We start from the raw sequence: 26,010 nt of genomic DNA, 5'->3' as shown, positions 1-26,010 counted from the left end.
GAAGAGAGACTGAGAGAGTCTAATGTACGACAGCGCCTCCAACCACTGCGTTATCGGTTATTTAATACGTTATCGGCTGCAACAGGCGCAACTCTTCCACACAGAGGTTAAAGGGCACGCACCTTTCACAGCTTAAAAGCTTGGCACGGGAAACGCAGACGCTTAAGCTATACCACAGGAGCAAGTCGATTATGGCGGCATCTTTGAAGGCAAAAACCGTGTTAATTACTGGTTGTAGCCGAGGCATCGGCTTGGAGTTTGTGAAACAATTTGTACGACTGCCCTCTCCTCCTGCACATATATTTGCATCGTGCAGGTCGCCAGATACCGCTTACGTGAGTATTCGCCGCGAATGTTTCGACTCGTGCCTTCCAAATTTGTAAGGTGAGGGCATGAGTGCAGATAAGTGGACATACACCTTAGGATATAGCTGCGAACTTATTGTTGTACTCAGCCTTTCTCTATGTGTACGGGTATACATGGATTTAAATAGCTTGTGCAGTGTGAATACGTAAGTGGTACTGTGGCGTATAGACAGCGCCTTGGTCAGGGTCAACCATAAAAGGGGTCATCCATAAAAGTGCGGGACTTCGACATATTTAGCTACGAGGGTTTACAGCCTCGGTAATCAGGATCATTAGCAGGTAGCTATTTTGTTCGGACACCATGACGGAAATGTTAATAGCTGCTTCGGGGACAGTTAGCAGCCATTCTGCTATGATACCAAAATCCCTCGCTATTCAGCTGTTCAAGCTAAGGGAGCCTTCAGTAATTACAGACGGGGGTGGGCCGGGGGAATTGGGGGAGGGTCGCTTTTTAGAAAACAGTTCAAGGGGGAGGGTCACTTTTTATAAACCTATCTTGGGGGGAGGGTCACTTTTGACAGAAGCTGATATTATTGCCAAAACTTTGATTGTCCGTGTGATATTTCCTGAATAGGAAATCACCAACAAAATACGCACACACTTATAGACCGCCATGCATAGTGAATTGACATTTGGTGAGATTCCAAAATCAAATTTCTTACACAACCATAGACTTGTAACCACTCTAGTCTAATCAAGAACACTAATCTTAATAATCAAGCATACATAAATGCACAGATTTATCTAATTTTGTACTGAAAAAAAATTATTCATAGTTTCATCATAGATCCCAATGCATAGTGAATCGACATTTTGGTGAAATTCCAAAATCAAATTTCTTGCACAACCATGGACTTGTAACCATTCTAGTCTTATCAAGAACAATAATGTGAATAATCAAGCATACATAAATGCACAGATTTATCTAATTTTGTACTGAAAAAAAATTATTCATAGTTTCATCATAGACCCCAATGCATAGTGTATGGACATTTTGGTGAAATTCCGAAATCATATTTCTTGCACAACCATTGACTTGAAACCACTGTAGTCTAATCAAGAACAATAATCTAAATAATCAAGCATGCATAAATGCACAGATTTATCTAATTTTGTACTGAAAAAAAAATATTTCTTAGTTTCATCATAGACCCCAATGCATAGTGTATGAACATTTTGGTGAAATTCCGAAATCATATTTCTTGCACAACCATTGACTTGAAACCACTGTAGTCTAATCAAGAACAATAATCTAAATATCAAGCATGCATAAATGCACAGATTTATCTAATTTTGTACTGAAAAAAAATTATTCATAGTTTCATCATAGACCCCAATGCATAGTGTATTGAATGACATTTGGTGAAATTCCAAAATCAAATTTCTTACACAACTATAGACTTGTAACCACTCTAGTCTAATCAAGAAAATTAATATCAATAATCAAGAGTACACAAATGCAAAGATTTACCTATTTTTGTATTGGAAATAACTATTCATAATTTCATCATAAACACCATGGATAGTGAACCAACTTTTTAGATGAAATTCAGAAATCAATTTCTTGTACACAAATGTTCATTTTACTTCCCTATTCAAGCAAAGTACATTTAAATACATTATCAAACATATATAAAATACAGATATAGCATGTTTTGTGGGAGTAAATTGTCAATAATTTGCCTGATAGACTCCCATGTATTATGATTTGATATTTTTGGATGAAGCACTAAATCAGCTACATCTTGCCTTCTTATAGTTGCACAAAATATGGTGACCCTCCCTAAACTGTATGAAATACCATTATCTCTTCAAAAATTCTTGCGTGATTAATTGCGACTGTCCCTCCAAAAACACAAGCCCTCCCCTCTGTAATTTGTCCCTAACATAACAATTGAACCAATTGTTATGTAAATTAGCTGATACTGTTTTAGTTATTCCCGGAGAGAATACCGCAGTGGTTGGGGGGGAGGGTCAAGTTTTAGAATGTCGGACAAGGGGGAGGGTCACATTTTAGACAGGAGGATTGGGGGAGGGTCACATTTTACGGTACAGGTGTTCGCGAAATTCCCCCGGCCCACCCCCCCTGTAATTACTGAAGGCTCCCTAATAGCCGTTTTTAACCGCTTTAAGGTAATGTTAGCAGACTATTATCTGGCTAGCAGCTATTTTCTTGTCAATTTAATTCATGCAAAAACATTTTGTATTATTCCTGTATTAATTTCTGCCTAGCACAATTCATTAATGTATTATCTGATTTTTATCACATTTTACACATTTGCTAACGAACTTTCGGGAAGTACACTCTTTTCTAACTCGAGAAGCTAATAACAGCTAACAGCAGCTAAAAGTGGCTAATTGCTTGAATAGCTGAATAGCCAGCCTTTCTCAGAAATCACCATCGGTTAGCTGGTAGCCAGCTAATAGCCCCGTAAGAATAGCTATTGGCTGATAAAAACGTCCTATGGAAACTGAGAATAGCTTGGATAGCCAAAAAGAGCTAAAAGCAAGCTATTTGTGGCGAATCTAGCTATTAGCCTGCAAGCTATTAAGTGGGATATTCAGCAATACCGTACCGTTCTCTTAGCAGAAGTATGAGTCGTAGGTAGTCAGTGATAAAGTAGGTACAGGTTCATCAGGGAGGTTCTTATAATCAAAGACAACTACAATTTCAAAATTTTGCGAGCTAAATCAACAACTTGGGGACACTGATCGATGTCGTATAAAAACTACCGAGAAGGCCTCTGAGTCGGCTCGCTGCGGTTGTGTGGCGATGACCCCTGAACCGAGAGCAATCAATAATCCTCTGGAGGTTATTTTTGGTCACATCCGTCACGGTAACGCTGCTTGATATCCAAATACTAAATCGGCAGTTTACTATTACGACACCAATCTGGTCCTGTCCTGGGGTCGAGATTGACATCTGTAAAGCTAAATTCTTTGTCCGTATTCTGCGATGGCCCGTATTAAACTTACATTTGTTTTTATCTCGAGATTTCTAGATTATGTTTTGTAGTACATAAAATCAACAAAAATATCTCGAGATTATCTTTATATTTTCCGTTGTCTGAAACAGAAAGGTTGTTAGCATGTACTTTGACGCAAATATATATATATATATATATATATATATATATATATATATACTATCTACTGTTTATGACCAATCAGAGTGCTCAATTCAGGGTGTTTTATTTACTCATAAAGCCTTGGTAACCAAATTCCGGAAACGAATGACAGCGCAGTAGTAAAGTACTGTCCAATCAAAAGTGAACATGTCATATTCTGTAGACATCTGGTACGTTTTAATATTCAAATTTGGTAACACAGCGGAAACCAGCTGCAACACAAAATCTGCTGTGCCCTAGGGCATTTATATAATGTGCCCTAGGGCATTTATAGCATGTTCCGTTACATTGGAAGGCTATTTCACAAATAAAAGTTTTAATTCATATAAACATGTTACATTGACAAAGGGGACGGTTGACGTAAACACATTGAAAACGAAAATATATCAGTTAGGGGCGATAGTTTTTAAGTCGGATAGAGCCCTCGTACTCGGGCTTTCTGGTATATAAAGTCCAACCCTACGATAAAATGTCTCGGCCTGCGGCCTCGACATTTTATCGTTGGGTTGGGCTTTATATGTCGGATAGAGCCCTCGTACTCGGGCTTTATCCTATACATATATAAGTATACATGTCGTTGGGGAAATTACTTTATATGTCTTTGTGTGTGTGTGTTTGTATATATGTATGTGTTTGAAGAACATAGAGGAATTTGCTATAGACTTTAGCAATACATAAGTTTACATGGAATCGCCATTATATATAAACATTTAGGAACTTGTTGATAAATATGGCACATTACTCTCCCAGTCAGTTTCTGATTCATTCAATATGCGCATGCGATCAAGTGATGCATGACTCGATTATAAACTTTTTCTCTACTGCTTTTTGGAACCCACGTGACCGACAATAAACCCATATGATATTCACTGTTTCGTTCTGTGGTTTTCTGTTGGTTAACTCGGCCATGTGCATACAGGGCGCTACAGGTTACTATGACAAATAATCTGTCACCGCAGTGATTGAGATTTTATACAATTTTGCACTATTTTGTCTGCAATTCTATGACTTTTTTATTTTACGAAATATGACCAACTATTAAAAAAGTGTATGTAGTTTTCGTAGAGTATAGTAGCAGTGTCTTTGCTCTTATAACTGACATTTATAAGTTCAGTCCTTTATCTATCGGTATTGATCTCATTTCGTGTGACTATCCGCAAACTTTGACAGTTAGTGCTCATACCATGGTGTGTAGAGACATAAGTGATGTGTTTTATTTAGTTTTCTTCATCTAAGTACAATTTGTATATTAACATGTTGAATAATGTTTTTCTCTATGTAATCATTCGAAACTCATGTGTAAACTTTGATATAAGTCGACACAGAAATAAGAATAAATGACACTCAGGGTAACTTCATTTCAGTACATCATGTGAGTTTTCACCGATTTTAACCTGGCTCTTCTAATGTATCACCAAAAAAGTATTACATGATTGTTTTGCTTGTTTTACAGGAATTACAGCAGATAAGCAGGGACAATCCATCTGTTACAGTGCTAAAGATAGGTATGTATCAAATGTTGATAATTTTTATATTTTTCTGCATTTCTACTTTTTGTATTCAACTCTAATTTCTTGTTTTACATATTATCATGTTGAAATATTAAGTATTAAGCCTATCAATACAATCTGCATAAGTATTATTTCATTCGTATTAATTGCTGTCGCCAGCTGCATATTTATCCTCAGGCCATGTGAACATGCTTAAAGCATTTTAACGTGATTTTAAAAACGACTACAAAAATTAATGGTTGTTTTTAAATACAATTTTGAGAAAAATGTAAAGTTCAACATACCTACTGGAAATTCAGGTTATGATTACACTGTACGGACAATGTATTTGTTGCGAAAGTGACAAACAGGTAGCCTTATAAGAGTATATTCAGTAAACTGTGCCATCACATTCAAGGAGATGCACTTTTCTTTTCTTTTACAGTCAAACCTATTTTGTTGATATCGATACATCTACTGATCCTTTTTGCTATCGATTATTCATAACTGTCAAGCCTGCTTATCATCCATGTCTTGCTTTCCGGCTTGGTCTGGTGTACAAGTGTTTTTCACTATCATGAAAGTCATAATTATGTCTCTTAACTTCATCAGAGTCAGAGCTATATCTCTGTTACTGTCACTGCCGATGTTCAGTGACGGTGACATTGCCAGTAGGCAGTAGTAGGGTAGTAGCCCGAGTAACTTGATAATTTTGTCACTTTTAAAAAAATTTGAACTGAGTTCTTGTTCAAATCCTTATAGCATGTTGTACTGACTAGTATTCAGCTTGACAATACAGCCAGTGCATATGTAATGTGTATTCGTATCATTGACAAATGACTTTCAGTCTTGACTCTTACTCAATTTTCTATTAGGCCTAGTTGAGGAGCTGAATATTGTGTTTCAGCATGTAGGAAGACAGCAAGAAACTATTTTGGTACATTTTATAGAAATATTGAAAAATATTATCAACAGTCGCAGCTTAGGGAACTAAAGTTTTCAAATCCCCTCATACCCAGAGCGAATTAAACCTTCAAGCCACTTCAAGTCCCCTACTACTAACCCTAATTCCAACAGCCCCCATCTCTCAACATTTGCGAATGACTAAGCTTGGCTTCTGGTAGCTAGGAATATTATGTCCACCAGCAGAACTCTTTTTATAGCTCCTTCATTTCTAACTACATGAGGGATTAATAAAACTATGAAGCTAAACTAATAAACAATGAATTGCATGTTAATACATGTCAGTTTGTTACACTATACGTCAGGCGCCCATTTTGTCATGAATATTTCGAGTCCAAGGCCATAACTGGGAAGTCCGAGCCAATGTTATTTTTAATTTAGCAATAGGATACCGTGCTTGCTTACACATGCATGCATTTTTGAACAATACGAATTCATATGGGTGCTCGGTGATCATTTCGTTTCAATTTTTCCATGCGTGGAACAATAGTAAAAATATGTATGAAAAGATCCAATTCAAATGCAAAGACAATATACTATTATACACAGTATATTTTGTCATTATTTCTGCATTTCTGAGCAGATTGAATTCAATTAATCTTGGTATAAGGAATGTGTTCTTTGATGCACATATGCATATCATTGAGTTGTGGCATGCATCAATAATATGTTAACTCTTTACACGGGCCAAGTGGCCGCTTGTCAGTAGGACAACCACAAACAATTCATCATCATTGGGTATTGTAGGATTTGTTCATTGTTTCGAACGAGAAATGGTCACAGCGATTTCAAAATGAGCAAGTTTAAATAGCTATCAGATCCGATGCTGTAACTAATCAGATGTTGTAAATGATTCGCCATTCATAGACACCTAAGATGTGTTACAATCCAAATAACAATTAGGCAAACAATTGAGCTACTTAGTAGTGGACTGTCATATATTATGACTTGTTGATAGAGCCATAGAAATCATTAATCAATGAACTGTGAGAAAAATCAACGAATAAATTTGTTATGAACATTTCTTTCACTTATGTGAAACTTTTTCAAGTTGTTTTGGTTTGTTCAAACAACAAATCACAATGTTTTAAATTGCTGAAGTATAAAGAGTTCTTTAAATGGTCAAAGTCTTCATTGCCTCATGAATCATAAATACCAGACTCAATCGCGGTAAGTTATATTTTCTTCTGAGGATAAAATATAGTCAAGTTGTATGAGTTGCTATGATACTTGCCAGAGTAATTTTAAAATGCTAGGAATGCAAGGCGACTGCGATAAATAAGAAATATGTTTTCATTTTTCAGACGTTGTTGACAAATTAACCATTGACAGTGCGGCCTTGCAGGTGGAACAGATACTTGCTGGAAGTGGACTCAATTTATTGATAAATAATGCTGGATTTCTCCTTAGGGAAGCGAAAATTGACGATGTCACGGAAGAAACAATGCTTTCAACATATAAAGTGAATACAGTGGGTCCAGTGCTTGTCACCAAGGTAGAAGTCGTATTCTTACATACATATGAACTTACTTTTATTTTTACGAAAAGGTGTAAAATGTAAAACTTTAGTATATACACATACATACTCGTATGCAAAGTACACCATGAATGAACCCTAAGGGTGTATATTCTAGAGTAGAAGATTCAAACCATTGATGATGATATAATATAATATAATATAATATAATATAATATAATATAATATAATATAATATAATATAATATAATATAATATAATATAATATAATATAATATAATATAATGTAATATAATTAGTGTACACGGTTTATTGTCGTTTATATTTACAATGCTACATTTAGTAACTTTCCGAACTATCCTTATACCACTGATATAAAAGTTGATGTAATTGTAACTCATGATTTTGATTTCCACAGAGGTTTCTGCCTCTCTTGAGGAAGGCAGCACAGACCTATGGTAAAGATGAGTATAGCACATCACGTGCTGCAATCATTAATATATCCAGTCATTGGAGTTCCATTGATATCAATGACATTGCTGGACATTACAGCTATAGATGTTCTAAGGTATGTTTTACAGAAAAGGTATAGTTACAGTTGAATATTTTACAGCTTGTCTTTTTGCTGAAATGTTAAAGGTTTACATGCTATTCCCACGGTTGTCAGTGGTTTCACCAAATAATTCACCGTTCAGACCAGTTATCGTTGATAATTTGCCATATACGTCTTGACAAACTTTGGACAGTATGCAAGTGAAAGACACCTGGTATTTAAATGTATATTAAGCACCTATTGCCTGGTCATGAGGGCTATAGCAACCGTCTATTACCCCGAGTGGCCGTGTGTTACCAGAAACACATCGCTATTCCCCGAGGCTGTAGACCTCACATCGCTATTCCCCGAGGCTGTAGACCGAGGGGAATAGCGATGTGTTTCTGGTAACACACGGCCACGAGGGGTAATAGACGAGCGCTATAGCCCAAATAAAGACCATGCTATAGGTGGTTTATAACACACCACATGCTCATGTTGTATTGTTATATAGTTTAATGTGTTTTGATATTTTGCACCGCAACAATCCATTGTGACAAGTTTACTGGGCGATGATGTGGTACCACTTTCTTTCAAAAAATATTCTAAGCATAAGCTTACCTAGCGACATCCTTAGTTGCACCTTAATCTTTTCCGTCGATGAGCTATTCAAGTTCCTACGCTGTTGGAATGTTGGAAAATGTTGGAAAATCTGTTTTAGAGAATGTGTCGTCACCTATCCCGGACACACATCACATTCTAGTCACCCGCCATTGATGCAAAGCTGCAGACGACACTACGGTCACGTGACCGGGCACTTCTCCAAATTTGGTCAGAACTATTTCCCTAGGGAAATAGCTTTTCAAAAAATACACTCTGACGTCACTTTTGTCGATTTGGTGGGGACTAGATGTATCTATTTTCTCGTCACGTAACGTATTCTGGCGAATCGCGACACGGAATGAGCATGTGGTGTGTTATAAACAAACTTAGCCACTATGGCTAACCATTAAAATCAATCTTCACACCTTACCATCATATCGAATGATCATTTCAGTTTCAAGTTGTAGGTTGCAATCGATGAATCATCATCAATTAAAAGTGTATAATGTGTATGTCTTCTGAGCAAGACATTTTACATTTTCAATTTTTCTCATATGTCGCAAAAAAACCATGCCTAAATGCTTTAAGCTTAACTTTGTGCCGGTGCAGAGTGTGAACAAACTCAATTGAAGCATTTGTTGGCTCGAGTAAACCAGTTCTAACAAATTGTCACTAGACAGGAATACATAATCGTATTGCAAAGCAGATTGACATGCCCTTATGCAAACTAAAATGAAGTCTGCATGCCATATCTGTGTCATGGCGTGTCACATTCATATATTTCCTTATAAAATGATCATAAGCCAGACATATTTTATGATAATGCAAAATAAACTGAAAGGCGTATGCAGGTTGTATAGTTTTTTGTGACTGGTGCGAACAAAATATTTTGAGAAATGTCTGTGTTACTCAATTATTACAATACTTAACTTTTATATGAAGTTAAAAGTTGAGTAATTTAGGATGCCCCTTCCTCTATACTTGAATTGTATTGTATCTTTAAGCTATAAAGGACGCCCAGCGACGGTATGCATTTGATTTTGACCAGTTCACGACATACGTGCACGAGCGATAGCGAGTGCACATGGATAACTGGTCAAAATCGAGTGGTATACCCGTTGCAGTGATGGTTCATTGCTATTATATCATAGTACTAAACTCAAAATATGTTTAGTTTTTATCTTAGAACTCGTGCCTGTTCAAACCATAAGATATTGCGAATATAACACGGTTTTTTATCACGTCTCAAACAATCAGACAACAGTATCTGCGCCTTCAATATACTGGTATGATTTAATTCGAGTTTTAACCTGCGAAATACATTTCTGATTCCTTTCTTCACAGATTGCATTGAATATGATAAGCAAGAACCTAAGCATTGAACTGGAAGCTGATAAGATACTGGTGGTAACTCTGAATCCGGGATCGGTTCGAACTGACATGGGACCTGATAATACCATGTCAACAGAAGATTCTGTCAAAGGTTTGATGAATGTCATGGCAACAAGAACAAAGGAACACAATGTATTGTTGTATGATTACACAGGAGCGTTGCTTCCATGGTGATCCAGTTTCCAGAAACCCAACGATATCTTATGTACTGGATACGAGATCAAAATCGTGCAAGTCGAAAAGATTTTACTATATAGGAGTAATCGTAGAAATCAAGTCGGTCTTTCATAAGACAGAATAGCTAACTTAAAATTTTAGATGTAGGGCAACCAGCCCATAGGGCCTCTGTAGGGCAACTGAACTTTTTATACAGTCACACTTCTTCTCGGTATTTTGCTCATGTTCAGAATTTTTTGAAGTGATCAACACATTGAGATAAAGATTTCTATTCCTTATTAAATGTGAGGTTGTGTCTACGTGAGTGACTTCATTGTCATGTATATGAAAATCAGCTCAAATGACCCCAAAACTACAGTTGAAATACTTTCTCCGTCCACTTTAAAGATCTTGCGAAATCAGCCCCTTCTGTCGACTAAACAGCTTCTGGGGGCAATATTGTTACTCTTATTGGTCGACTAAGATCACATGTTTGTAGAAGACCCTATTCCGTATTTAAAGATCCTGATGCTGTTAAGTGTTTGAATGATATCCATGACAAATATGTTGTCGTTCCTGCTGATAAAACTGCCAATAACATTGTATTTGTCTGTAAGATGTATTATTTTGAATGTCTTATGGACGAACTTGGTATAACTAAGACCTCCACCAACTCCACTTACAGACAATCAATTCAGCAAATCTGAAATTTTGGCAAATTATAATTCATTCATGGATAATTTTAATATTACAACAAAGGATGATCATAATAAGTTGCCTTGCTTATACTGGATACCAAAGCTCCACAAAACACCTTACAAAGCTAGGTTTATCGCAGGATCTTCAAAATGTTCAACAACAGTGTTATCGAAGATACTGACTTCTGTTCTTTGTACTGTTAAACGGGGACTTCAAGCATACTGTGATGTTGAGTGGTATAAATCAAATGTGGATATTAAAAAATTCGAAAGAACTCTTGGAAAATTTGAAATCAAGATCTATTTCAAAAATAACATCTATTAAAACGTTCGATTTTTCCACATTTTATACCACAATACCACATAATAAATTGAAAGAACGCTTGAAAAACATCATCAACCAAGCATTTTTCTACAAAAACGGTTCACGCCGTTACAAATATGTAGTATTAGGGTATAATTCTACATATTTTGTTAAAAATGTTACTAACGCTAAATTGTTTTAGAAAAAATCAGTATGCTTGATTTCCTCATCGACAACATATTTGTTGAATTTGGAGGACACATTTTCCAACAGTGTATAGGAATTCCTATGGGCACTAACTGTGCTCCCTTGCTTGCAGACTTATTTCTGTTCTCATACGAGGCAGAATTTATCCAGAACTTAATCAAACAGAAAAAGGTCTCTGTAGCTCGAACTTTCAATCTAACATATAGATACATAGACGATGTTATTTCAATAAATAACTCTGAATTCAGTAAATATCTCGCTATGATTTATCCTCCAGAATTGGAGATTAAAGAAACTACAGAAACGGCCTTTTCTGCTTCATATCTGGACATTTTACTTGAATTTGACTCTAATGGTCACCTTTCTACTAGGCTATATGACAAGAGAGATGATTTCAACTTTAGTATCATCAATTTTTCACACGTCATAAGTAATATTCCACTCTCACCAGCTTATGGGGTATACATTTCCCAGCTTATTCGATATGCAAGAGCATGCAGTTCATATGGCGATTTTGTAGAGAGACATGGCCATCTCTCTTACAAACTGTTAAATCAAGGTTACACCAGAGCAAGACTTGTCTCTACATTCAAACGCTTTTTTGGCAGGTATCGCAAGCTGGTAGATAAATACAATATCTCTCTTCGACAAATGATCACTGATGGCATCGGTGACATTGGGCCTGAGTTAGTGACCACTACCTATCTCACTTATAGAGTGATATATGGCGGGTGCCACATGTGGGGCAGGATGCGCTCACTATTTTCGAAACACCTGACATCACCTCTTGGTCTTCTGGCCAGAGGTCCATATATCTTTCTTTCATGAATATGACTTTGTTTGTGAACCGTCTATTTACTGTCTGTTCTGTGCTGTTTTGTGCCTATGTTTACAACTATTGTCTTACGAATTCTGACCTACTGTCATTGGATTATGGATTGGTATGATTGCGATTATTTGCAACAGAATTGCAACATAAAAGTACGCGCGAGTATTGCTTTTTTATATTTCTTTGTGTGGTTTATATAGACGTCATTTTACTACATTAAGGGAGCGTTTAGTTCACCGGAGGGTTGGCCGGCAAAATCCAGGCAGAGTCACCTAAAATTTGAAAACTTCAAAGGGGGTCATGTATTTTTCGATCAGCTCAGAGGGGGGTCACTTAATTTTCATAAGTATCCGTCCCGTCAAAAAGCAGTTTCAGTGTTCAGAAATATTCTGGGAGATAAAAATGATTCGCTGCATGATTTAATTCTCTGAAGTAATTTAATTGTAAATCTGAACAAAAGAATAATTTTCTATCACATGAGCATCTTGCCTTGGCAACTGTGAGGCTTGTCTTATTGTAAATCGAGCTCACTGAGGTTAATGAACAATTCCTATTACTTACATATTAGAGATATAGCAATCTTTGTCAGGGACATTATTTAACAGTTACCTGTAGACTACGAGTACAATGAAAAGTGAAATAATACTTTTAGGTGAAATTCCAATATCATAATTGTTGTTAACATCGGAACATTCAAATACGCTATTTGAATCAAGTACATTTGTATCAATTGTCAGGCACCTATAAAAGCACAAATTAATTTAGTTCAGCATTGTAAAAAAAGATTCGTAGCTTTCTCATAGACTCCAACGTATAGTGAATTAACATTTCGGTGAAATTCCAAAATCCAATTTCTTGCACACATATCAACTTTTAACCATCGTAGTCTAATTAAGTACTTTAAAATGAATTATCAAAGGTATTATCAAATATTTTTTCGTATATAAAACCAAGTAAATCTATATTTTCATAGACGCTTGATAATTCATTTTTCAGTACTTGATAAGATTAGGGCGGTTACCAGTTGATGTGTGTGCAAGAAATTTGATTTTGGAATTTCACCGAAATGGTGATTCCTTACATATTGGAGTCTGTTAGAAAACTATGAATAATTTTTTCACAATACTAAACTTATTAAATTTGTGCTTTTATAGGACATGTTGTTTTACAATTGATACTAATGTACTTCATTCAAATAGGGTATCTGAAAGTTCAGATAGGGACAACAATTATGATTTGGGATTTCACCTAAAAGTATTATTTCACTTTTCATGGTAGTCTATAGGTAAATGTTAAATATTTTCCCTGACAAAACTTGCTATATTTCTAATATGTAAGTTATAGGAATTGTTCATTGCCCTCAGTGAGCTCGATTTACAAGAAGTGTCTGAGTTGCCGAGGCAAGATGTTAATATGACATATAATTATACGTTTATTCAGATTTACAGTGAAATGACTTCAGAGAGAGAATTATGCAGCGAATCATTTGTATTTCCCAGAATATTTTTGAACTCTGGAACTGCTTTTTGACGGGACGGATACTTATGAAAATTAATAACCTCCCCTTCCCTACCCCGCTATGCTGTTCGAAAATACATGACCCGACCCCCTTTAAGTTTTTCAAATTTAAGGTGACCCCCTTGGATTATACCGACCCATCCCCGGCAGTAATAACTGAACGCTCCCTAACAATATAAGCCCAGAGTGTGATCAGTGCAACCCACGCTAACCTCCCGTTTCTCACCAGTGGACTCTCCCGTTAGCGCTTCGTCTGTTTGAGGCGTATGCTCGACCCTCTGAAGGAATGCTGCAAGCACCGTCTCTGTGTTCAGTTAAACGGTGGTGGGGGCGCTTGTCCTTATTTAAATCCATTGTGGACTTCTACCCGGGAAGATTGTGCCCATGACGCCTCTGTGGACATGTATATGGCGGGTGCCACATGTTGGGGAGGATGCACTCACCCTTTCAAAACACCTTACATCACGTCATGATTGTTTTACCTGGGTCTAATATCTTTCACAACTTTGACTGAGTCATGTGTATACATGTACTTTTAGTTTGGCTGTGCTGTTCCTGCTGTTCTATGTCTGTCCTATACAATACTGTATACTACGACTTTTGACCTATAATTTTTATGTAACACTGTTAACAGATGATTGCTATGAATTCATCACATTACTCTAAAACGTAACCCTCGTTCCACGTCATCTTGTGATGATATCGAACATCGAATTTTTTTTCTTGACACTTGAAAAATAGCAGGAATTTAATGGTTCTTCGTAGAATTGCATCTGTCTCGTTTAACTTCAGACATGCGTTTGCGATTTCAGAACATTGATATCGCATCGCGTACTGTCCCCGTGTAACTGTAACGGGCATTCCTTCTTGCTGAGAGATAAACCCGGCAACAAAGCTAACTTTAAAAATTAACATTATTACTACAACAACTCGTCTGAGAATAGGAAAGGTGATTTTTAGGGAGTGCGACCAGATAAATGGTAGAAATTTGTTCATGTCAGTTCCCCCTTTTCGCAATAATGTTCTTGAAGGGTATAGAGTTCAGAGGTTTGAAATTTTTTCAAGGAAATACATATTTTAGTCTTTTAGCTAAAGTATTCACAGTAAATTATCTTGGACTTTGCGTAACCCAGTAGCAAAAAAACATGGCTGTCAGATATGTGCTGACTATATACAATCGCACGGACTTTCTCTGTTTGATGTTATCGTATCGCGCGCGCGGAGCCGCACAACTTTGAGCTGAAGGCGTTGTGCGGCTCCTATACTCTCTCACAGCCCTTTCGTTCGCTACGCAGTTATGCGCCCTCAACGGTCTTTCTGACAAGCGACGCTCACTGAGCCAGCTGAGGGCGATATTATGGTCTGAGGAAGCGTGCCAGCGAGGGGCTCTGAGACAGTCTATGCGGCTCCGTGAAATACGAGTATGTGACAACGATTACGTCACACAGAGAAACATTCCATGGCATTATATATTTTTCACATGAATGGTCTTCTCATTTTTCGTTTGATATGGAGGGATCAAAATTATTGTTGGAGATTGCAAAAATAATGTCGCGATCTGGGTTTTATTTCCCGGGATTTACTTTCATTATGAGTAAAACTGCCCATCACTCTGGAGATACGCAATCACTTTCTGGGTACTTTCATTCATAAATCTGATCAAATTGAAATTTTGATACACCGAATGCTGTCTTTGTAAGTCAGGCTTTCCCGAAGTCAGCAATCGGCTGACAGGGAGTCTTCACCGCGCTAGCGCCCGACAGCCCTAGTATTATAATAAGAGTTATTTAGAATATTTTCAAATATATTTATGAATGAAAGGTAACAGCAAGACTGAAACAGTTGTTTTTATTCTATGAGGTATCTTGGCTTTCAAAATACCACAAGCTTACGATATTGGCGAGCCCGAAAAGTTCCGTTCGATGGCACCCACTGTGACTGAGACAATTTGCCACTATGCAGACGACAATGATCTCCGCCGGGCGGGAGTAAACTCGTAAATCCCGATCCCTATCGTCAATGTTCACTTACGAACTTTGATGTTTGCAGTGACACATATCAAACTTCAAATCAGAAGCATATATCATCAAACTTTTGTCATTTGACAGGAACGCTGTTCTGTTGTGCGAGTTGACTTTTGATAACGCTGTACTGCAGAGTTCAGACTACAGCTGACAGTTGATATCTTCGTTAAAGCCCTACGCTGCAGGATCGATTCCGATCTAGAATTTTGCAGAAGTTTTATTTGATGGCGGAAATTTATTGTTGTTCGTCGGATGACTTGATGTTTTGTGCCTTCTATGTCGCTTTTTCGAAATAACCCATCGGTATTTATTCATTCAGTTTATTACTATACCCATCAGCTGCTTTCGGAGTGCCCAACTCGCGCCTTCGGCGTTACGCTTGCGATTCCCCACACCGTCATATGCGAGAGACTACACCAATAAGAGACAGAAAAGGCACAAGAGACTGTCGACAGTCTTGGTGCTTCCAGGTTTATCGCCAGGTACACTACGTCCACATTGCAGGTGCAGCCTATGAATGAACGGAGGTACTTTTAAAGGGGTCCTTATTGTAAGATATATTGTGCAGGACAAGTAATGAAAACTGACTAATTTAAAGTCCAGAGGGTAATTAATTAGCTGTTCATAATTTGCCCCAAAGAACTGAAAATGCTTTCGACCTACCCTCCCGCACTCGAACTTCATTTTTACCCACTCCCCACATATTTTTGACTGTTTCCCCTCCCCGTTGTGAATATTTGAAGCTCCCCTGCCCTGTGGCGAAATTTAAAGAGCTTGTCGATTTCCCCTGCCTGGAAACAATTTCCCCTTCAAAGTTTATTATTCCCCTGCAGACATGAAGCTCCCCTGCCTTGTGATTATAAAAAACCTGTCGATTTTCCAAATATATTTAATTTTAACTTCTGTCCCCGTTTTATACAAGTAACTTCCCCTCTCCTCGTTTTTCCCTAATTCAAGTCCCAGGCCAATCAACCGATATCTGCCCTGCCTGACAAAATCAAAATAAAATCTGCTTCCTGCCAGGTAAAAATAAATATGCTTTATGTGGGGGCCCAAGTAAAATTTCCCCTGCCCTCAAAAACTTGCTCCCGGAATAGCTTTTTCGATGAATAGCTCCGTTGGAGCCGCAATCTTACTAGACTTAAATCGATCGATGGCACTGTTACTATTGATTGAGGTGGTTTATCAGGTGAGCTCGTCTTGCTGACAGGTACACAGGCAATCTTCAAAGCATTGACTACACGAGAAGTTTAGAATTCGTTGGTATACTACATAGACTTTATTTTTCGATAGCCAAGCTGGACAGACACCATCGTCCAAGATACGCTTCTCCCATAGTCTCAACGTCTTGGGTCACTCGTCGGCTGTCCGTTGAATTCTATTTTTCGTATTGTTTTAACGTTTCTTTTAGGCGTGTTTTTGATCAAACAATAGACATAAATTAAAGATAAAATGATACATCCAACCATGACAATCAATACAGCTCTTGATCTTAAATTGATATGTTGCAAATAATATGCAAACGTCACTGTGAAACATTTCAAAACCATCAAGTGATATTCTCATGTTCCTGCGTTAAGTGTTGACTGCCTTCACCATTCTTAATAATTCAAATATGTTCTCGCTTTCGTCCAGATTATCCCCGCAAAATGTAATTAGCGCGCCTTCGTGCATTTGTCGCAAATATGGTTTGTATTCGTGCCGACTTATGGAGTCGAAATTTTTTAATTTATTAATAATTTTACTGGTATCGATGACCGCTAGGTTGATTAACCTTTGTGTAAGATAAACTATCTCGGCAATAGCACCCTATTCGATTCTTGGGAATGGCGAAACTTTTAGCGACTCGAAATTTTCCTGGACATTCCTTCCATGTTTCCATGTCTGAATTTATCGCATCACCTTTACATGTAAATTATCATGAGGGCACAGCATCGCGATCGCGACAGATCGGTCTGTGCAAGCAAGCGTGCAGGTGAAAAATCTGGTAAAACTAGAACAGGGTTTTGTTATCTATCCCGCTCTAAGTCACACTGGTGGTGATTCTGGCCGGTTCTTGAATTTGTGATAGTTCTCAACAGGCTATTCAGGTGAATGAACTCCGAGTGGAGAGCGTCGTGGCGAGCGGGCATGTATGAACGGTATACTAGTGCAGGAAAAAGTCCCCGTTGATGACGTAGAAGGGGCTAATTTGGATTTTTATTCGTCCTATTTACGTCACACGGGTGGCGATTCGGGCCAGTTTATGTGATAATCGATTTAATCAGGTCATTTGCATGTTGTGATTGTCATCGGGCAGGGCGCGATGACCGATCGCTCTTTAGACCATTGCACTGAGTACATTCAGGCTGATGTTGATCTTTGCTAAGACTGTCGGGCGGTGTCACATGCGCCGTTACATTCGTAAGGTAAGACGGTAAACATCGCGGTAAGTACATCTACAGCAGTTTATTCAGCATTTCTCGATTTACTGTAATATCATGCAGTGACTTACGACCACTCCCGCCGTACGTTCTGAACGACCGAGTTGACCTTACTACTGTCTATACACCGAGATGTTTTGAACTACATCTGCCATCACTTTGTCCACAGAGAGCATAAAAAAAAAGATTACAGTGATGGCAATCCACGGCACGGCACTGATTGAATTAATTGAGGGATTTCAGGGTCTCCGAATATCAAACAGCAAATATCATAATCAAGTACGAGACTTAGGGAGCGATCATTATTTACGGTCGGGGTCGAAAGAATGAGAGGGGTCACTCGAAAAATGATTAACAAAAGGGGAGATACGCAAAAATACTCGTTGTTGAGGCAGTTGTTCAACGTGTCCTCAATCCGCTCTTTAATGTCAAATGTCCAAAAGTTTTCTGTCTTAGGAGGGGACACCTCCTCCTCAACTTTCCTATATGTACCCATAGCTTTACAGGTGCCCCGTGACATCAAGCAAACATACCGGCGTATAATGCTGCGGTAACGATACGCAACATCTCGCTTCAAACTGTCAATGTAATTTCGTATTGTATGAAAGCGTAGTGTCGGGATCAGGACCGTCTAACTCAATAAGAAGGATGGGAATTCCTTTATTCTGTTTATTTTTATCGTTACAATTAATTAGTGAACAATATTAATACCTTTTGAACGGACCCCTCCTTGAAGCTTAAGTTGTCCCAGCATTCTGTAGCTGTGACTTAATTAAAATAAAAAGTGAATTCTCTAGCAGTCATGCCACACAAGAGACAAGTATATCAGTCGCGACAATGCAATTTTTGAATAATTCGACAAGAATCTCATTTAAAAATATTTCTACAGGGTTGGTGCCAGACTGATTTGCATCAACTGTCAGGTCTAAGAGCCCCTTGACTAACATACATGCGTGCATACATACATGCGTGCATACATACATACATACATACATACATACATACATACATACATACATACATACATACATACATACATACGTACGTACGTACGTACGTACGTACGTACGTACGTAGTACGTACATACATACATACATACATACATACATACATACATACATACATATATACGCGCGCGCGCACACACACATACACACACATATATATACATAATATATATATATATATATATATATATATATATATATATATATATATATATATATATATATATATATATATATATATATATATATATAATGGCAGTGGGTCTTTTAAACTTTCGAGTCGACAAGGGGGTATTGAAAATTCCCACATGTTGAGGGTCTTGTCAAAATTCCAGATTTCCAAAGGCAATTTTTCCGACACCCTAGTCATAAATAATGACGCCCCCTCCCCTTGTTAAGGTAAAGGACGACGAATTCGGACGCGCACACGCTTTAGAACGTTTCTGCGCAGATTTAACTCCAGCCTGCCGCAAATTGGTTATTTTGTAGCGCATGTTTTTAACATCACCTGTCATTGTTGAAATTGCGCTTTTACCTAATTTTTTGACCCAGTGTCTTAGAAATACATGTGACCTATAACCTTGTCATATTTTGACCCCCTAGGAAGCTGGTTTTTATTCAATATGAGCGTAAAATTAACATTTCTCTCCCTTTTATATGGTGCAAATTACCCATTCACCTTGAGATATTGTAAAAAGTAGCGTGGTGACACCCTTTTATTAAAAGTGTAAACTAAATGGTATTATGTCAGGAGTTTATTCGCCATGTTTGGTCAAAATGACACCATTCAAAGCGACAGGAAGAAAGTTCGAAAATTATGTAGTGATATAATTTCGATATTGTCATTTTGTAATCGATACTTATGTCAAAATTTCTTCACAAACATCATGAACACTATACATTCGATAGATATGGATCTTAAGTCTTGGTATTTATTAAAATTAACTCATTTGCTAAGCGTTTTATGATTGCTTTCTTTAGTTTAAGTGAATTATATCATTTTTATGTATTTCTAACGACGCCATTCTAACGTCCGTTTCCATGGAAACAAGCGTGGTGACCCCCATTTTTTATTTCATTTTTGCACTTGCACAACTTCAAGAATATTTGTGCAAAGTTTCAAGAAAATGACACCACAACTTAATTTTGACGTAATTCGTAGTACTTCACCTTAAAATGTTTCCTTTATCATTCTCCGCTTTGCTTTTGTTATAGATTAGGACATTTCGTTTGATCCCACAGAATTTACCAAGGTTATCATATGTCAAAAATTACAATAAATCAGAACTACATAAACGTCTACACACAAGGCAATAAACACCGCTCTCAAACGGCATTGATTTCACTAAGTCTTGTCTCTTTAGAGGGTAGAAAATGTTTGACTCTACCGCAAAACGTGCGCATAAACAATTATCATGTTAAGTGTATAATCAAATATGATGTTGAGTGTGTAGACAAATATGATTTTCAGTACACACTGATGTTCCCAAATTTCGTTGCAGCCTTTGTTTCTGTAGACGTTGCGAAGAACAGGATTATAAAGTATTAGGTACAATGGTGACCCCGGGTAAGATACAAAGGTCATTTTGCGTTGGCACCCTCATCTTAGCCAGCCTGTCCGTCATCTTGACAGTGACCTATACCAGTAACGATAGATCTAATGAGCATGCGTACAATGACGTCGGACCCGTCAAGGAGATGCCGGGACGACTGCTGCATCAGCGGAACAATTTTTCACAAGTGCGAATCCGTAACGATACAGACGACGTGGTAGGAAGCAAACCCAGCTTTGAAGATTCAAAAATTTCCTCGCGGAAAGGAAGGAATGAAACTTCAAAAAATTTCATAAAGCGTTCATTGACATTGTTACCGAGAAAGTCTCATCGCTATGAATTTTCAAATATCCATGATGTAAAGTCACAAGTGGTCTACTCAACTGAAACTTTAAATGCTGATAACTTATTATTGAAATTGATTCAAAACTCGGAGAGCCCTGGAGAGTCGGCGTGTTCGATTCCGAGTTTAGATCCATATCACGAGAGTATAAGGCACCTCGTTCGCGACCCGCTTCCTCTCAACTGTGAAGCAAGAAATGACAGGGCTGATTTAACTTACTTCGATGAAAACGGCGACAATCTTTGGATCAACAGTACAGTGCTGGCGGGAAGACGCGTCCAAGGGTGCATTTATGCTTACGTCATGCGCGAAGATGATAAAATCACAGTGTTTGGACAAAAGACGACAGTCGTGTTCGACGACGAGACAGATTTCAGCTCTGATGTGTTGCTTGTAAATAAGATCACCTCGGATTACATAGGAGTTCAGTGCACAATCGCTGGTAGCAAAAAGCCGCTGTCATACGAAATGCATGCTCATATATCCCCGCTTCCACAAGTGTTCAAAAGGGCCAAAATGTTTTCAGAAGAAAGTCAAACTTCAGGACTCGATGTTAGCGTCATCATGCTTGGCTTTGAATCTACCTCCAGGATGAACTTCATCCGCCAAATGCCGAAGGCTTACCGATACCTAACCGAGACCATGGAAGCCGTTGTTTTGAAAGGCTACAACATCGTTGGAGACGCCACAGCAGAGGCGTTAATCCCGATGCACACGGGCAAACGCTGGACAGAGTTGCCTGAAACGAGGCAAGGTGAACCAGGTGCAAAGTCGGTTCAAATTTATCCCCTAGTATGGAAGAGATTCCAAGAACAGGGCTTCGCTACCCTCTTTGCTGAAGACTCGCCACATCTTGCCGCTTTCAATAGACAATTCAACGGCTTTGTGGATCAACCAACGGACCATTATATGAGAACGTATTGGTTAAAATCATGTGATTTAACTGAAGGCTACCATTTCTTGGACAGCCCAAAGATCTGCGAGGGCGCTAGACCAGAACACCTTGTGATGTTTAATTATCTGAAAGAATTTCAAGTGAAGTACAACCATGTTAAGAAGTTCGGGTTCATGTTTTTGAGTGAGATAAGCCACAACGATATAAATCTACTAGCCTGGGCAGATGATGACTTGCTAAGTTATTTGAAAGTCTTATTCGAAGGCGATTACTTGAAAAATACGATTCACTTCGTGTTTGGCGACCACGGCGCCAGGTATAACGCTCTCCGTAACACGGCGCAAGGGAAACTCGAAGAAAGGTTACCTTTCATGGCCGTTTATTTTCCGCCATCGCTGCGGCAGTCACAGCCGCTCATGTATCAGAATCTCCGGGAGAACATCGAGAGGCTGTCTACACCTTTCGATGTTCACGCAACTTTGGAACATTTGTTGGGTATACCAACTGAGGCTGGAAATCAATCCCAGAGAGCAGTCAGTCTGCTTAGGAAGATTCCAATTTCCAGGACATGCGGGGATGCAGGTGTTGCCCCTCACTGGTGCACTTGTCTGAACTGGGCCAAAGTCAGTGTTATGAATGCAGAGGTAAAGTAAGATTCAGTAAACAATATGTAGCAGACAGACAAACAGAGAGAAAAAGAGACAGACAGACAGACAAATAGAAAGAAAGAGAGACAGACAGACAGACAGAGAAAATGGAACATTACTTGTACCCTTCACGTTTTTCACCTGTTCGCGAGTTTGCATTAGCATTTTCCTGGCAATTGCATTGATTTATTTTGTCCAGGCACAATATATACAAGTTGACGTGTCCTTACAGTGAATGTACCGGACCATGAAGTCTGGAAATCAACCCACCACTACCAGCACTACGGCCAAGTGAACCGCTGTTAACTTTCATTTTCACCAACAGTAAATATTTTGTCTTCGTTTCAGGTTGTAAAAGCTTCTAGAGCGTTGTTAAAGCATATTAATAATCTGACAGAGCCGTACAGAGAGTACTGTGCTGAACTGAGTCTGTCAGATGTGAAAAGCGCCCTCATAGGTGCTCCAAATGACAAGGTATCATCATTCACTAACATAATTACCAATATTATCTAAAAACGTAACATAACGATTTCGCTGTTGAGTAAAGAATTTCGAGAGAATAATTTATGGATATCATTACCAAGGGATGGATCTACCTTTGGCGTGAGGTTATCGGAAATGGTACCGACAACCCTTTCCCTTGCCAGAATTAGGCAATTTTTTAAGCACAACTAAAAGCATGTAAAACTTTCTGTTCGAGAATTACACACCTCATTGTTATTTTCCAGTCATGTGAATATTTTGGAGACGCGGCAAGATTGAAAAGACTATGCAAGCTTTTCCTTGTATTTTTCTTTTGTGTGTATGTGTTTTTGAAAATTTTGAATTTTTGTTAGTTATTTGGGACGTTTTTCATTTGTTTATTTTTGCCACTTTTACCACGCTTTCCTGACATCCAACGATTGATCTCTGATTATATAACTTGCTTTACAATGCATTTTACTGCCTATGGACGATGGTTTGATATTAATCACATGATATTTAGAGGACTTACACTTACTGTTGCGATTGTTAGGAAGGTCGAAGTGCAGAGGTCATGAAGTCAACCTTATTCTTGTCCGAAGCTACAAGGTCTCGTATTTTAGTATTTTTAATAACAAAAAGATCAAAACCCGAGTAAGTTACGTCTCTCTTGTGCTGATCACTCACTCGAGGATGAATGGCGCGTGTATTATCCTTTGATCTTGAAAAGCGTAAACTTACAGGGGTTGAGGGTTTATTTTGGCTCGTAAATTTATGACGTATCACATCTTGCAGTTTATCACCAATTCAATATTGAAATACTTATAGAGCTTTCTTTTCCCCGTCAGGTGTTGCGTTATGCGGGCAGCGTTGATGACGACCAGCTTGTGCCCGGTTTTCGCTCAGTTTCACGTATTGACCTCCTTGACGTCAAGGTCAGCTACCAAGTCGTCATAGAAACCGTCCCTGGACAAGCCTTGTTTGAAGGAACAATGACAACGCAACAATCACGTGACTTCTCAGTGGAGAAAGACATCAGCAGAATTAACCTGTACGGTAATCAACCACAATGCATCGCGGCCGAACACCCATACATCACAAAATACTGCTACTGCAAAGATAATTTACGATGACAGATATATAGAAAAAATCAGAGAAATTCTTAACCAATATTGTGTTCTGTATGTTTGCTATTATTTGTCGACGACGGATCCTTGGATGCATTACTATCTGTCAAACGTATAGTCCTCAAAACTGCACAGGTCTGTGTTTTCGTCGAAATATTTTGAGGGAGTCGCAAGTTTTATCTATTGTTCTCACTTTTGACAAAAACAGGTGTCTAGTTTTGTTCGGTTTTTTTCTCTAAATTTCCTGCATTTGCTCATTTACAGATCCCCGGCTTTCAATTTCTTGTTTTATACTTACATCATTATTTCATACTACAGAAATATGCCAAATGGCTCATTACGATAGACTCCCTTTTTCGGTAGAATGCGACTCGGGGCAGATGTTCGGACTCTCAAACTTTTACAATAATATTTTCCACACCACTTGCGGAGGCTTATTTTGAGGCTTGTCAGTAAAAAATGTTTTTGCTGGCTCATTTTTGTTAAAATCGGGAACTTTACTTTCTTCCTTAGAAATAACACAGGGGTGGAAGCCCATTTTTGAATTTCAATATCATTAAAAATTTGGATAATTTGTTTTCTAGTACCAACATTTGGACAGTTAATATTTTGAAAGAGAATCGTTGAAAGTTTGCTTGATGAAAATTTGAGCAAATGTAATGTAAGTAGAGATACTTACCAGGGTACATACACAAAGTCCCAAGCAATTGTGATTTGCATGTGCAAATATATGTTTGTGTCCTTACCGGTTTCACACATGAGAGAAATCATCTGCTGAAAAATCTTTTTATAAAAAACAAACGATTGCGACGAGGGTAATAAAATGTACACAAACTTGACACAGTGAAGATGGATAGGATGGGTTTTTGGTGCACAACACCAGAGCTTATCATGTCATGTGACATCCTGGTGCAAGTAATACACCTTATTTGGTTGTCTTGGCCAGCACTGATAGATTAGGGCTGGACCATTTGATATCCTGGGGGGATTCTGGAAGATTAATGAGGTAGCATTGTATTTTTTACCTGATTCATTGTACATTATTTTTCCCGCTCCCCCACTTTTTCTTGGTTCAAGCCTTCTCTGGCTGATTTTTTATTGACATTTGCTGGGAATCATTTTTTCTGAAAATCTTCCAGACCCCCTCCCCCAGGATATCAAATGGTCCATCCCTTAGTACAGTGGCAAATCGGGTTACTATATGACTTACTATGGTGTGATAGCATACATGGTTAAAATGCCCTGCACAGCACAAGGCCACTGTGATGTAGAGGTATGTGAAAGTACCATGTACTAGTAGTCCCTGCCAAAATAAACATAGCTTGTCCTGCAAGTCTTTTGTCATCAACATGAATCAATGTTCATACTGGGGTTGGGGTGGATGACAGTTGGAAAGTGTAGTAAGGAGGACTATAACAAAGATGTAGCAGTGGTAAACTTACTGGAAGGGCTACGTACACAGACAGAATCAAGTCACAGAGTTCATACTGTTAAATCATCTTTTATGGGTCTCTTTATTTTCTATCCTAAGGTGTCAATTATCTAGGTAACACAGACTTACAAATTTTAAATTCACCTAGAAAAGTTAAAAATGCTAATTTACAAGCTTTTAGTGACTGAATAGAAATCTTACAACTTACTGTCAATAAAAGATTACAGCAGCTTATAAAGATAATCAATACATATGCATACATATAAAATATGTCAAAAGCATTGAAACAGCAGACTATAGGAATCTTCAACTCTACAATAGTATGTAATATATACACCTAAAATATATGACAGCAATGCTATGAAAACACAGAATTGTAAAAAGTAGAAATCATAATTGGAGGTTTTAGTTTATGAGAACATGCAAAGTGGAGA

At 38.0% G+C, this 26,010-nt stretch overlaps 2 protein-coding genes across 3 annotated transcripts; both read left to right on the top strand.

Annotated features, from left to right (window-relative positions):
* The first annotated feature begins 77 nt into the window (after positions 1–77).
* LOC139118642 (C-signal-like) lies at positions 78–10,711 on the top strand. Its single transcript, XM_070682062.1, has 5 exons — positions 78–335; positions 4,947–4,998; positions 7,251–7,441; positions 7,842–7,991; positions 9,903–10,711. Exons 1-5 carry the CDS (start codon positions 192–194, stop codon positions 10,122–10,124), a joined length of 759 nt encoding a protein of 252 aa, XP_070538163.1. The 5' UTR covers positions 78–191; the 3' UTR covers positions 10,125–10,711.
* A 7,254-nt stretch (positions 10,712–17,965) lies between these two features.
* On the top strand, positions 17,966–24,983 carry LOC139118640 (uncharacterized). Of its 2 annotated transcripts, none has more exons than XM_070682060.1 (4): positions 17,966–18,094; positions 20,620–22,552; positions 22,904–23,029; positions 23,866–24,983. In XM_070682060.1, the coding sequence occupies exons 2-4, from the start codon at positions 20,672–20,674 to the stop codon at positions 24,148–24,150; spliced, it is 2,292 nt and encodes a 763-aa protein (XP_070538161.1). In that variant the 5' UTR covers positions 17,966–18,094; positions 20,620–20,671; the 3' UTR covers positions 24,151–24,983. The 2 variants fall into 2 exon arrangements, with proteins under 2 accessions (XP_070538161.1, XP_070538160.1); XM_070682059.1 differs by having other exon boundaries at positions 17,996–18,114.
* The last annotated feature ends 1,027 nt before the right edge of the window (positions 24,984–26,010 follow it).

Source organism: Ptychodera flava, chromosome 19, assembly GCF_041260155.1.
Source record: "Ptychodera flava strain L36383 chromosome 19, AS_Pfla_20210202, whole genome shotgun sequence".
Lineage (NCBI taxonomy): Eukaryota > Metazoa > Hemichordata > Enteropneusta > Ptychoderidae > Ptychodera > Ptychodera flava.
The sequence above is the reverse complement of the archived record's forward strand: the minus strand, read 5'-3'. Positions and strand labels throughout refer to the sequence as shown.

What these genes read in the sequence shown, in the direction of transcription:
- LOC139118642 (XM_070682062.1), top strand. Translation starts at nt 192, where the DNA reads ATGGCGGCATCTTTGAAGGCAAAAACCGTGTTAATTACTGGTTGTAGC. An exon ending in GGTCGCCAGATACCGCTTAC is followed by an intron (nt 336 to 4,946) that starts GTGAGTATTCGC and finishes CTTGTTTTACAG; the next exon opens with GAATTACAGCAGATAAGCAG. An exon ending in GTCCAGTGCTTGTCACCAAG is followed by an intron (nt 7,442 to 7,841) that starts GTAGAAGTCGTA and finishes TGATTTCCACAG; the next exon opens with AGGTTTCTGCCTCTCTTGAG.
- LOC139118640 (XM_070682060.1), top strand. Translation starts at nt 20,672, where the DNA reads ATGGTGACCCCGGGTAAGATACAAAGGTCATTTTGCGTTGGCACCCTC. An exon ending in TCAGTGTTATGAATGCAGAG is followed by an intron (nt 22,553 to 22,903) that starts GTAAAGTAAGAT and finishes TCTTCGTTTCAG; the next exon opens with GTTGTAAAAGCTTCTAGAGC. An exon ending in TAGGTGCTCCAAATGACAAG is followed by an intron (nt 23,030 to 23,865) that starts GTATCATCATTC and finishes TTTCCCCGTCAG; the next exon opens with GTGTTGCGTTATGCGGGCAG.